The sequence below is a fragment of the Chelonia mydas genome, chromosome 2, assembly GCF_015237465.2.
Source record: "Chelonia mydas isolate rCheMyd1 chromosome 2, rCheMyd1.pri.v2, whole genome shotgun sequence".
Taxonomy (NCBI): Eukaryota; Metazoa; Chordata; order Testudines; family Cheloniidae; genus Chelonia; species Chelonia mydas.
The window spans coordinates 70,187,226-70,201,886 of NC_057850.1; the positions used below are offsets into that span (position 1 = coordinate 70,187,226).

Consider the following 14,661-nt stretch of genomic DNA (forward strand, 5'->3'; position numbering starts at 1 on the left):
CTTTTGTTACTGGTTTGGTATATCTTATGGAAGAATAACCATCAACTGAAAAGGAGGGAACTACCCCAAAAGAACATGTATTGTGGCATCAGCAGAGGTTTGTGGACAATGCAGATGGGGAAAACCCAGAGAGAGAAAGGAGTGGTAGTAGACCTGTGAAGTGCAGGTAGGAATTTAAAACAATAAAATAGCATGTAAAAGAAATAAATCAATTGAGTGCAAATGAAAGCAAATACAAAAAAGTCAAAGCATCAAGTGGACAGTAAAGAAGAATAAAGAGAGCTGAGCTTGTGAACTAACCACAGCTGGCTGACAAAAAAATCTATAGCATTGCAAAAGTAGACACAAAGGGACTGTAGTCAATTATTTTAATTTAATTCCCATTTATTGTGTGATGTTATTATCAATCAATATGTTATATTACATATATTCATTGTATGTTATTAGAGTTAATTTGTAGGATTATAAAAGTATAAGATTGGTCAGTATTTAGAGGAATCAAATATTAGACATGAGTAAGACAAGCTGAAACACAAGAACCTGTAGGCTGAGGTAGGCTGCAAGCCTTTAGATTAGCTTTTTTGGGCCTTGGAGACAAGAAATGATGGCATAAATCAATGACTGAGAAATAACCGAAAAGATTATGGGAAAAGAGGTACCAACTGGTAATATTGTGAAAGTATAGTTGGGAAGATTAAATTTAAATGATAAAATGCTGCAACGGAAAATATTGTCTCCAACATATGCCTTAACCACAAAATAAAAATGGTATATCAATATTAATGAGAACCTACACAGCCTATAGAATGTGGGGTCCCTTTTGTTTGTAGAGGACACAGACCAATAAGAAATAGAGGGTTGACACTTTCATGTACATGCGCAGAATGTAGGTATAGACAGAATCACAGGATAAAAAGGGTGCCCAGAGTAGGAAAATTGAGCTTCCTATGGGAAACTCCAGCAGGAACCACTCCCATATTGATGATCAATCCATTAGAGAGCCTCTAATACCATCTAGGAGGATGAGAGTATGTCTGTAGGTATAACTGGTACATGGTACTTATCTTTAGGAATTGTATATGCTGTGACATTTGTAACTTTTTTGGTAATCTTAATAAAACTGCTAAAAGATAGATGTCCTTGTAATTGTATGTTATTTGCCTATGGTTTCATGTCTTCCTATGGACTTCAGATCCAGAACAAACTGTTGAACTTTAGAGTGTAGCCGCCAGAACTGAACCCACTGCAGTATAATTAACATTAAATAGACTAAAAGGCTCCACAAAGGAGGATGGTACTGCAACACCATTTGTAAATGATGACCAGAGGAAACTTATAGTAACACCCAAACATGTGAAGAAGAGGAAACAATACTTTGAGAGTCTCTTGAATGATGCAACTCCCTTTTGGGTGGAGTTGCTAACATGTGATCTTAATGTTGTGTCTGAGTCTGATATACAAGAGGAGCAGAAGAGAAATGCAGTCCAGGTAATGAAGAACAGTAGGGAAATAGGACCCAAAGAAGTGACAGCAGACCTGGTGAAAGTCTTGGGCAAGAGAAGCATAAAATGGATCAGCAGAATAGTTAAAACTGTATGTTCAGACAAGAGAATTCTACAAGATTGGCGCACACCTATCTTGCTTCCAATACATAAGAAAGGAAGTATCCACTGAGAGATAAAGTTACTGTTGCATGGGATGAAGATAGTGGAGCACATCTGGGATATGAGGAATAGGAGACTAGTGTAGCCCGTCCTCAAAGAAGAGTTCGGCTATAGGAAATTATGAGGAACCACAGATGCTATGTTTGTAATTCAGGAAGTGATAAAGAAGTGGCTAGAATATCAACAGGCTAGCTTCTGAACTTTGATAGACCTAGAAAAGGCATACAATACAGAGGAGAAAAGGATGCTCAAACCAGTGCTGAGGAAATATGTGTGAGGATTTAATAAATATGGTGAATACACTTGATAGATCATGTGAAACAGTGATCTGAACATGTTTTGGAATGACATGCCCTTTTGAAGTGAAATTCAGACCTCATCATGGGTCAGCCCTTGCCCTGCCACTGTTTATCATGTTGATGGACCATGTCAGCAGGAAGATCCCAATGGAAAAAAATGAGAAACTACTGTATGCAGATGACATAACAATAAAAGCATCCTCAAAAGTAGCCTATGGGGAAACAGTAAACTGGTGGTATGACCAACTAAACTGGCAAAGGATGAAAATGAACATGTCTAAGACTGAGGTCATGTGGGTCAGCAGCAGTGCCATGGGGAAACTGGACAGAGATTTATGGAGTGAGACTAGACCATACTGGCCAATCAAGTATCTTGGCAGCTGGAGTAATGAAAGACAGCAAGCTTGAATGTGAAACACAATCCAGGGCGGGGGAGTGCTGGAACTGTGTGGAGTAACATTCAAGTCTTATGTATGCCACCAAGACTGAAAGCCCAGATGTACAGAACAATAAGACACCCTGCAATGCTCAATGGTGCAGAAGCATGGGTCCTAAAGAGACAGGTTCAATGCCTACAGGTGTTTGAGACAAGATGTCTTTGCTCTATTAAAAGAGTTACATGAATAGACTGATTTTGAAATTAATGAAGTCAAAGTACGTGATGTGGCTGACAAAATCCAAGATGCACCACTTCACTGGTTCAGCCACATACAGAGGATAAATGAAGAGGACCTGGTCAAGACAGCATGGCAGAAGAGAGTCCGTAGGAAACAGATATCCAGGCAAAGCTGTGGAAGTGATGGATGAATTGCATGAAAGAAGATGGTAAGCAAGTGGACCTTAGTGCCGCTTCGGACAGATGAAGGTGGCAGATACTTGCATGATGACCCAACCCCAGATGATGGGATAAGGGGAATATGATATATGTGTGTGTATGTGTGTGCACATATGTATACACACACACACACATACACAATGCAATGTATATTGTGCAGCAGTGATATGGTCGCATACCAAGATGATAGGTGTAAACACACATACAATATTAGTTTTTGTGCCCATTACTTTGGTATCTGAGTACCTAACAAATTTACTAATGAGAACATAGGGGTCAGTTCCTCCCCTGTACTCTGTCTGCTTTGCCCATGTTGCCAAACTGCTCTTAAGTCAGCACCAACCAGCTTCAGAATAGGGGAATCCTTAGGAGTGAAGAGCCACTGGTATGGGTCCTATAAAACCTCACTTCTTGAACTCCAGTACAGGGGGTATGACCAGGGCATTCCTATGCTCTTCTGCCAGTCCCTTGGGGATGTGAACAGTTGGGTGTAAGCTAGAGTGGCGATGACTCTGCTGTAACTTAAATCAGGGCCTGCACTGACTCCCAGATAACCAAAGAGTATGAGCATAAATACTCTTCCACCCCCACCCAACCCCCAAACTATGCTGAACATAGTTCAACCACAGCTCAGGATAGAGTCCAAGGAGTCTAAGAATGAAGCTTTAAGTCTTAGGGATATACTGCTGACCTTTATCATATTTAAACTTAGGAAAAGGCGAAGACACTTTACATTACTTTAAACAAAATGGAATCTGATGCTCTGTAAAATTATATGTCAGTAATATTGCATTGTTGAAAAGGTCTTCTGCTCTGTCTTGGAGATGGTGTTTTGGAGATTATGGGAAACAGGTCAGGTAAACATGGACTTTGTAATTCATAGAGAATAGGGTTGGTGCGTTAGTCGCTTTAGAATGGAAAAAAATCTATTTTGTTCCCTTTTGTAACATGGGTATGAAACTGAGGGCGATGAGCTGAACTCTGAATCCATTAATCTCTGATGGGACATGCTTTTCATTAGGAAAATAAACCTGAAAAAAGTTAACTATAAATTATAAGTGAAACCCATCAGAATATTTAAGCAATTTTGAAGTTAATCATTTATAAATAGGGTTGCCAGGAGTTTGGTTTTTAACTTGAACGCCTGGTTGAAAAGGGACCCTGGCAGCTCTGGTCAGCATTGCTGACCAGGCTGCTAAAAGTCTGGTTGTAGAACAGCAGGGCTAAGGCAGGCTCCTTGCCTATGCTGGCTCCGTGTTGCTCCCAGAAGTTGCTGGCATGTCTGGCTCTTAGCTGGGGGGCCAGGAGGCTCTGTGCTCTGCCCCTGCCCCAAGTGCCAGCGCCGACACTGCAGCTCTCATTTAATGAGCAGAAATGTTTCAATTGTAGGCCTAACTCAGTGATATAGATTTTCATCTGTATCAACCCTATTTAAACTGGATCATGTCATATTTCAATAAAAATATCTAGAAAACATTTTTCTGAATCTGTGCAAAAACTTACATAAATATGGAACCTATTTAAACTGTGTTATTTAAAATAAATCCATAGTGTGAAGTGATTAAAACAGTGTTGATATAAATCATATCATTTCTCTCTCTTAAATCTCTCCTGCTTTCTCTCATTCATTCCCTAGCTGACAGCTGAAAAACAGAGCCAACAGCAGTTTGTCTTTTTGACAGTTTATGTTGCTCTACAAACAAGCTATTTTGATTTGAATGAACAGACTTGCTAGTTAAATCTGATTCTTCCAAAATTCTTACAGGAAAATATCAATTACCTACCAAAACAGTTTTGTAAACCACCAAGTAGCATTATGATGGCCCTACAAGATAAATAAGGAAGGATATAATTCTCTTGCCCCTTTGATATAGGAAAGTTATAACTCAAAGAAGTGTTTGTTCTTCTAAAGCAGTCTCTAGATCTAAAGTTCAAGAGAAAGAGATTTTTTTTTTTATCATTCAAGATTTACAATGTAATGGAGCCCTACAATATATAGCTTAGTAATGATCTTAGCAAGTGTTTGATTTGGATTAAATTCTACCACATGCTCACTTGTTCACAGTAATGACATAGCTGTGGTGAAAAGGCAACCTGCTTAGTGGTTTATGTGGACAAATTCACAAGAAGTGCCAACTGAAATAGTCAGTATGCATATTGTGTAAAAATGTTTATTGTGCCCGTGGCATATATGTGAAGCTAATTCAGATGGTTAGAAGAAGGGAAGAAGGAGGATCCTGGGAACTACAGGCCAGTCAGCCTCACCTCAGTCCCTGGAAAAATCATGGAGCAGGTCCTCAAAGAATCAATCCTGAAGCACTTACATGAGAGGAAAGTGATCAGGAACAGTCAGCATGGATTCACCAAGGGAAGGTCATGCCTGACTAATCTAATCGCCTTTTATGATGAGATTACTGGTTCTGTGGATGAAGGGAAAGCAGTGGATGTATTGTTTCTTGACTTTAGCAAAGCTTTTGACACGGTCTCCCACAGTATTCTTGTCAGCAAGTTAAGGAAGTATGGGCTGGATGAATGCACTATAAGGTGGGTAGAAAGCTGGCTAGATTGTCGGGCTCAACGGGTAGTGATCAATGGCTCCATGTCTAGTTGGCAGCCGGTGTCAAGTGGAGTGCCCCAGGGGTCGGTCCTGGGGCCGGTTTTGTTCAATATCTTCATAAATGATCTGGAGGATGGTGTGGATTGCACTCTCAGCAAATTTGCGGATGATACTAAACTGGGAGGAGTGGTAGATACGCTGGAGGGGAGGGATAGGATACAGAAGGACCTAGACAAATTGGAGGATTGGGCCAAAAGAAATCTGATGAGGTTCAATAAGGATAAGTGCAGGGTCCTGCACTTAGGATGGAAGAATCCAATGCACCGCTACAGACTAGGGACCGAATGGCTAGGCAGCAGTTCTGCGGAAAAGGACCTAGGGGTGACAGTGGACGAGAAGCTGGATATGAGTCAGCAGTGTGCCCTTGTTGCCAAGAAGGCCAATGGCATTTTGGGATGTATAAGTAGGGGCATAGCGAGCAGATCGAGGGACGTGATCGTTCCCCTCTATTCGACACTGGTGAGGCCTCATCTGGAGTACTGTGTCCAGTTTTGGGCCCCACACTACAAGAAGGATGTGGATAAATTGGAGAGAGTCCAGCGAAGGGCAACAAAAATGATTAGGGGTCTAGAGCACATGACTTATGAGGAGAGGCTGAGGGAACTGGGATTGTTTAGTCTGCAGAAGAGAAGAATGAGGGGGGATTTGATAGCTGCTTTCAACTACCTGAAAGGGGGTTCCAAAGAGGATGGCTCTAGACTGTTCTCAATGGTAGAAGATGACAGAACGAGGAGTAATGGTCTCAAGTTGCAATGGGGGAGGTTTAGATTGGATATTAGGAAAAACTTTTTCACTAAGAGGGTGGTGAAACACTGGAATGCGTCACCTAGGGAGGTGGTAGAATCTCCTTCCTTAGAGGTTTTTAAGGTCAGGCTTGACAAAGCCCTGGCTGGGATGATTTAACTGGGAATTGGTCCTGCTTCGAGCAGGGGGTTGGACTAGATGACCTTCTGGGGTCCCTTCCAACCCTGATATTCTATGATTCTATGATTCTATGATTCTATGATACTAGACAATGTAGCAATCCATGGAGATTTTTTATGCTTTTTTGGCTTGGAAGTGTAAATTTACACAGAGACTTGCTTACATGTAAACACACACATAAGTATTGCTAGTGACTTTCTTCTTTGTCACATTTGTGAAATTTAGCCCATTATTTGCCCATCATATTGAATAATATTTATTAATCCACAAAAAAAATCAAGTAATTAAACAATGGGAAGTGTGATAATTTGGGATTAAGGTTGTAAGGAAACAAAACAATTAAAATGCTGCTATCTTGTTTAAATAACTTAACTGTCAATACAACTGGATAAGTGTCCACTAATGAACTGGAGAACTATTAATCTTACTGGTCCAGATTCTCAGACCCTTACTCACACTGATGTGCAGTTATTCCATGAGTAGTCCAATTGAGTTCAATAGGACTATTTGCTTGAGTGACTACTCACCATTGCAAGTAAGGGGTGAATAATCTGGCCTGTCGGATGTAATGGAAGGATTTCACCATTTCATGGTGACCGTGGGATCTAAAGTAGTTTTCACATTTCAAAGAGGCAGATTAGTAGGGCACAAATGAGGAGTTACAAGGTCCCTATGCAGCAGAATAAAGAAGCGGGCTTCCCAAATGTGCTGAAAAGATGACACCGGAGTCGAATGAAGGGAAAAGGACATGTGCTCTAAGAAACATTAATGTGCTACAAATTAAAAGCCAAACTTGCCATGAGAACTACTGTGTATGTTTCTGAGTTTGCTAATATATACAGTGTGTTTTTAATTTTTTAATTCTTGTTGGCTGGTTTCTCATCAGTTTTTATTACATGTTATTTATATGTGTAGCACCAACAGCGGGATTGGTAATGAAATTTTACCATTGGCAAAATTGCAAATGGGTAGGAAATTCATAAGCACAGATGTGCATTGAAATTCACCAGTTATCTATCTAAGGGGAAGGGATAGCTCAGTGGTTTGAGCATTGGCCTGCTAAACCCAAGCTTGTGAGTTCAATCCTTGAGGGGGCCATTTAGGGATCTGCGGCAAAAATTGGGGATTGGTCCTGCTCTGAGCAGGGGGTTGGACTAGATGACCTCCTGAGGTCCCTTCCAACCCTGATATTCTATGATCTATCTATTGCTTTGGTCTTGAAGCATTGTACAAATCTTGATGCAAGAAGGAAATCAGTCATCTCAAACAGCCTATTAGACTAGATGGATGCCCTTTTCGGGCACACATAACAGCCATTATGAATTTAAGAGCCAGGCCAACTCCTGAGTTATTCTAATACCCAAGTTTAAGTGTTGCTTTTTTCAAAAAAAAAACTCATTTCCCGTTCAGGCAAACACCCACTGACTTAAATGGATGTTTGTCTGACTAGGGTCCAAGTAAAAATGGAATAAGGAACTCTGAATTTGTTTCTTGTTATTAATCTTTTGGCGAAAACATCATAGCACCTTTAACTTTATAGCCAGAGAATTATCAGATATAGGCAAAAGGGATCTCAGTTTAATGAAGACCTGCCTTAATAAGCAAAGAATACAAATATGAAATTGGTACTAAAATATGCTCAGCATAGACACTGAAGAAAATACATTTTATAATAGTGTCAAGGCTCATCCTAGCATGAAAATGTCCTATAGAATCCTGGAGCTGTAACAGCCTAATAAGGCCCTATCAGAAAAAAAGTCAATAGTGGAACTGAGAAATTCTCAGTGGTAGCAAACCACAGAAGTTTGAGAAAGATTTTCTTTGGGGTTTCAGTTAATTGGAGTATGATGTGTTTCAAATTCAGGGAGCTGTATTTCTCCTGTAGAGCAGAGCATTTGGGGGCACTCAGTTCAAATTTCCGACTGCTTTTTATTGTTTCCAAGCATTAAGTTTCAGAACACAACAGTAGTCCTATTGATTCTGCAGTGGAAACCACAAGGGATTAGTAGAAACCAAAGAAGATCAGATGAAATATTCTAGTGGAAAGTGCTGGAATTTTAACTAGGGGAGCTGAAGCAGGCTGTCCCTTGGAGCTCCTCTGGGTTCTGATGCTGCAAACTAGGGAGGGATGGAGGCAGCCATCTCCTCTGAAGATGTGGCAGGTAGAAGAGTGGGCTATCCAGGTACCCACCCATGAAATACTCTGAAAGGAGGAGGAGGATTGGCAGCTGCCCCGAAAGAAGAGGGCTCAGTACAGTGCTAAAATGATGAAATTTAATGGCCTATGACTAGATGTTTTAATGGTCCCTTCTGGTCTTAAAGTCTATGACTATATGAAAGGGGTTTGCATGCCAATCCACATCCAAGAAGATGAAATATCCGGGAGGGAGATTGAAAATGAAAATGGCAAAGGGATGTGAGCCTGGGTCTGCTTGGTGGAAACGGAATCAAATGACTTGTATGTGTTAGTGGAAGCCAAACTGGGACAAGCATATGCAAACAGGTGCATATATATAGGTTCATATCTGCATTTTTGCTGGTAGTGAAACACCCAAATGTACTCAAGTGTCTGTGATAGGTTCTCTTGTGAAAGGTTCTCATAGCTCTTGTCTGAAGCTGAATTTAATTTCTTTTTGAAATAATCTTTTAATTAAAAATCAACAAAAGTCAAGTATTCTTTAAATTATTAATATCCTTGTGCCAAAATAAAATAAAAATATATTGGAAAAAGTATTTTTCCTCAGTGCAGTGTTCATTAATGAACATATCTAGTGGCAGTTGGAGCAGTACAAGGAATTTTGTAAAAATCCTAATTTTAAAAAAATTACAATTTACATTTTTATAGGACAAGTTTTTTTTTAGTTTAGTTTCATTCACTTTGCTGCCCTGCATACTAATCTCTGCTTTGCATTGTTTCCATCTGCATCCTTCCTGCCTAGCCAAAGCTCATTTGAACCCTCCAGCAAAATGAATTTGATCACTAGGCAGAGATATAATAGTTTAACTTAAATCATCTTTGCAAAATTATCCTGAAAAATTATAAACACTGGCTCAAAACTGAGTCACCTGCTCTCACCTTAATAATTAAAGGCTGAGCAAGGCTGAGCAAATTCATCTCATGAAATTTTGCCACTTTTCTGCGTGCGGAATGTCTGTGAATAGATTGAGATTTCCTTAAATTTATTCATTATTCAAATTCACCTGACACATTTTTAATGAGATTCAACACCATCTTTAATCCTATGGATATATTGCGAACAGTTCACTTGGTGTATCTGAGCTTGTGTCAGCTAGCTGGAGATGGGTCACACAAGCTACATGATATTCTTTGTGTTCTCTGATTGGATGAACATCTCTCTTATCAGGTGGAAGTTCTGGAGCTCTAAATCTCTCAATAATTTTGGGAGAAGGTGCAGATACATAGAATTATGGAATTTCAGAAATTTCACTCTCTCATCCACTCAAGCCTTTTTCAAGGGATTCTTCCTAGAATAATTTGGCTCCTGTAAAATGTATTTACTGGGTGCAGAGGTTACAGCAAATATTTTCTCACTATATTCACGTAAAGACATTTTCTGTATATGTGCGGTTCTAGTTGTGAAAGGTACTGTCAGATTATTGTCTAATCATTTAACTGCCTAGGTCACATGCCAGGGCATGGAAAATCTCTTAGGATACTGGTCTCCTTGTGGTGTTAAGCAGTGTTCCATCCAGACCCAATACACCAAGAGCACTACATTTACTAGCTGGCAATTTTCTGTCATTCTCCCCCAGTCATTGTTACAAAATGTGTGTGTGTGTGTGTTCATTGTTGTAGCAGCAAAGGTAGTGGCACCTTCTCTTTTGGCTGCACCTAGCAGTCTTATATGCTTTATGGTCCAGTTGCGGGCTTGGGCCCTGGCACTGCAGCTTTGGGACTGTATAAACTGAAGAACTCTGAGTAATAGCAGGGCTAGCAAGTGAACCTGCAGCCATATATATCCTAGCTTCAGTCAAAGTTATAAAATCAAGAAGGTTGTGTGGCAGTTCCATCTGTCAACATTTGTCAAGGTCTGCTGGCCTTTTTTCTGGGCCTATTTTTTCCACCATGTCAGGCGCTCTGACAACTGCCATTCAGAGATAAGCAAATCAGTTCACCTTGGCCACACGTATAGATAGCAGGAAGATCCTATCCATCACCTTCCTACTTTGAGCCCTCATTCTTCCTTTGCTACTTCTGCCCCCATTCCCAGACACTACTGTGGGGAGTTACCCCTTTGCTTGGTGACTCTTACTTCCTAGTGCTTTCCTTTCTTCCTTTGCATGTGGCCCAATGGGGTGGGGTGGGGTGGGAGGTACACAGGTTCACATATAATTTACTGTGCCACACTTGGATATGGACTTGTGCTTGGCTTTAAAATTCCCCATCAAACCATAGTCTCAGATTCCTGTCAAAACACTGGTCAAGCAGGAAACGGTAATGACAGCAGATTGCTGTGGCTACTCTTGCAGGACCACTCTTTGCCTCATTCAGCCTCATACTGTTACTAGGGCTATTGTTTTGGGGCTCATTATCCCTCTCTGATTCTCTCCCTTCTCCTCTCACCTCCCTTCTCCTACCTCCTCCCCTGACACTCCCAAACTCACAAAGCAATTACAAACAAAATGTACAAATGCTCATACAAAGCACATTTAAAACTCACTATCTCGAAGTCTTAACATTTTTGTTAAGCAAAACTCAACTGATTTGATGTGCATGGAAAGTGAATACAAAAGGGACACTTGGATAGACCAAAGTACATTAATTCCTTAATTCAAGCAAATAGTCAAGGAAAGATACTCATAATATTTGGTGCAGCTCTATGAGAACTAGATCCAAAGTGCACTGAAGTCAGTCAAAAGACTCCATCTGACTTCAGTGGGCTTTGGATCAGGCCAATAATAATCATAATGTGAAAACTGATGATAATGAAACTACTTGTCTGTCAAAACAAATTACTCGCCTCAGGTGATTGAGTGAGTAGATTTTTTTTAAGGCTGGGTGGGAATATTACAAGGCGTACAGACAGTGGCTGAATCCAGTGGCTGCTGTCTGCTCCTTTTTAGGTGGCTGATGTACCTGTGTTATCCTGATGGGAAAGCCAGAAGAGGTACACTTTGATCAAGATATTTGTGTGATGACTTTTTGTATTATAAAATTACAAACACTACACATATAAATATGAAATAATACAGATTTGAAATTGCAATAATAATCATACTTTCTACTAGTGCAATGGGAGATGGGGCATGATGGGTTCTCTTTGAGGAATTCCTGTGCCACTATGGATTCCTACAGGATGATTTTGCTTTAAAATTTGATGAAAACCAGGCAACACCAGGAGAATGACATCAACCTGTATCCATATCCTGTTAAATTATAGTATGAGGATTTGACATTTGACCAGGGTTGACACTGGCTTCTCTGTAACAACTGCATTACAGATTGCAACATCCCGTATCATTCAGAAACAACCCCTCAGGATTACAAAAAAAGTACAAGGGATTTGACATATGATGGCCTACCAAAATATTGAAAGAACACATTTCAAGGATGGCTTAACTCTCCATCTCAAAACATAATACTTGGAAGAAGAATATTAATACCATATTGGATGCAGGTCTCAGATCTTTACCTTTGTGGCAGCATCAAAACAGACAAAACCCATGCCGAAGTCAATAGTAAGCCCCATAAGATGACTCTCCAAAACACAGGCATATGTCTTGCACTGCAAAAATCAGAAAACACAGTTACTATACTAAGTAGCACTGCACTTGTCTGTTAGCTCCAGTAAATTCTTTTTGTTTGCTCCAATGCACACATCTCAAAATTATTGTCAGAGAAAGGATTGCGTATATGTATTAGGTCAATTTCATCCCAGTTGTAGCTCAAACTAGTGGATTTACACCAGAGAGGAAATTGTGCCTTTAGAAGGAGCCTTTAATTTTATTTTGAAAAAACAAAAACATAATTCAACAGTAATTTTAACGGATTACTGTAGCAACTGATAAAAAGAAAGTCTCATTTTATAGCCAGATTTTTCAATGATTTTAGAAGATAAAACAGAGTACCATCACTAAACCTTCTTATATCCAGATTTAGAATAAATAACTGTGTTTGCAAAGAAAATCTGTTTGAGATGCTGTTTCCTTCTTTGTTATCTGCTCACCCTCAGTGGTACAATATGGTGAAAAAGAATTTATGCAATCAAAAGAGAACTTTCATTGTCGACTAGCAAACAATATGTAGCTCTGACCATAAGCTTTTATGAGAAAACCTTGACATTTTAAATGGCATTCGTTCTTTGGTTTCTTTTTTTAAGAACATGGCATTTTGATATACGACATGAGAAATCAATTAGTGACATTTTCTTGATCAAACTGAGCTCTCTGCTTCAAAGCAGGCTTCAGGTTCGTAATGGCAATCTTGCAATGTTCAACACAAATTCTGATTTCCCTTGTCAAAAATATTTAATTATGTCAAAATCTGATGCACCAAAGTGCTTTAAAAGACCATATTTCACACAGCTGCATCACAAGGGAAATATTTATGGGAATTTTACTTTTCAGATTAAAGTCAGAGACAATTAAATTCCCCAAAATCTTTGCCCTGAAGACCCAAAGCAAGAGCACAGATTGAAGGATTTTTCATTTTCGTCCAGTTCATGGATGTTAATACAATGTGCACGCTGTGTCACAGGACTGAATATTAATTATTAATATTGACGTAAATCGGTTATTGTTGTAATGTTTTTATGAAGACACTTATTTCTATGGAACTGTGACTATCAATGAATCTTAAATAAATAGCATTTATTAAAATTTCTCTTTACCAAGAAACACTCCACCAAAACACTATCTTATTTTTCTCATGGTGCTGGCTTCAGAGCTACCCCAGGTGTGGACACCATAGGTAAATTCCTGGGCCCACTAAAGTTAATTGGAATATCTTTATTATTGTTTCATGAGTTTTTTTTAACAATTCTAAGACTTTTGCCCCAAAACGTAAAAGCATAGGAGTTGTGGGTGTTCAGAGCTTCCAAAAGCAAGGCCATATTTAGTTGGTGCCTGAATATGGATTTAGGGGTTTACTTTGAGAAACCCTGGTTTGGAAATGTTGACCTTATTGTCTCCTTAAATATAGAAACTTAGGATAGAATTTTCAAAAGTGATCAGTGTTGGCCTAACTCTGACGACAATGGGAGTTTTATCATTTACTTCAGGAGGAGCAGAGTTAGGCTGACGCTGAGTATTTTTGAAAATCTTACCTTTAATATTTTAGTAGTTATATGTGTCCTGGTGTATTATTGCATCTTTAAACAATTTTCATTGAAATATGTTATATAGCAGGAAACCTGACAATGACAAACACAGAGTAATTTTCATAGTACAAACACAATAAAGTCAAGAGCTAGCTGTATTTGATGGTTGTGGAAAATATGCATTGCAGATATTCATATCACATCTTTTTGACATTTTTATTACTGTAAATGCCTTTGATTCACATGAATGAAGTGCTATTTCGACATTAACATTGTGCCACATAAGGGGCACCCTAAATAAATAAACACACACACACACACACACACACACACACACACACACACACATTTATTTACAGCTATGAACAGAATGGCTTTACTTTTTGAAGCACACTTAAATGGGCAGCCCCCTGAAGACAAGGACCACAAACTACATCTTCTTTGTGGAAAGGTTCTTCTGCTCTAAAAAGATGAACCATGTACACCTGCTTCTTAAATTGCAAGAAACATTTATTCCTTGATATATTATTCTAGGATTTGAACACAGACATTTTGAAAACCTTAAGCTAAGAACACTTTGTGGAACTGAAATAATTGCATCTTGTTTAGTTAATATGCTGGCTGATATACAGGTGTACTACTTTTCTCTCCTGGATAGAATATGGTGATGGCTGCATCAAGACACATACCATAGTTGTTAGATAAACTGTACAAGCACATCACATAATTCAAGGCTTTCAGCTTCAAATATGCAGACTTCTAGCACCTAAACTAAAGTAAAATCTCCATTAGTTGTCATTAGGGCAGATATGAAATTTTTCTGCCAGTCACTAGACAGAGTGAGAAATAACAGAGCAGTTCTAGTTCCTTCCTGTAGGGAGAAGTTGTACACACACACTTCAACCATTTGACCATGCAATATGTGAACTGCAATTTATTTTGATGTGGTCCCATTCATTAAAAAGGTTAACTAATGCTATGTTAAGAAAACTCCCACTTTTATTCAAAAATCAGGGTTTCGTTTTGTAGGTTTACCTTCATA

General features: G+C 39.2%; 1 protein-coding gene across 2 annotated transcripts in view; it reads right to left on the minus strand.

Annotated features, from left to right (window-relative positions):
* Positions 1–14,661, minus strand: part of SNTG1 (syntrophin gamma 1) — a 533,703-nt gene that overhangs the window by 42,079 nt on the left and 476,963 nt on the right. For both annotated transcript variants that reach the window (XM_043539635.1, XM_043539634.1), the window contains exon 16: positions 11,994–12,086. In XM_043539635.1, the coding sequence (XP_043395570.1) occupies positions 11,994–12,086 (93 nt within the window). The remainder of the gene's footprint in view (positions 1–11,993; positions 12,087–14,661) is intronic.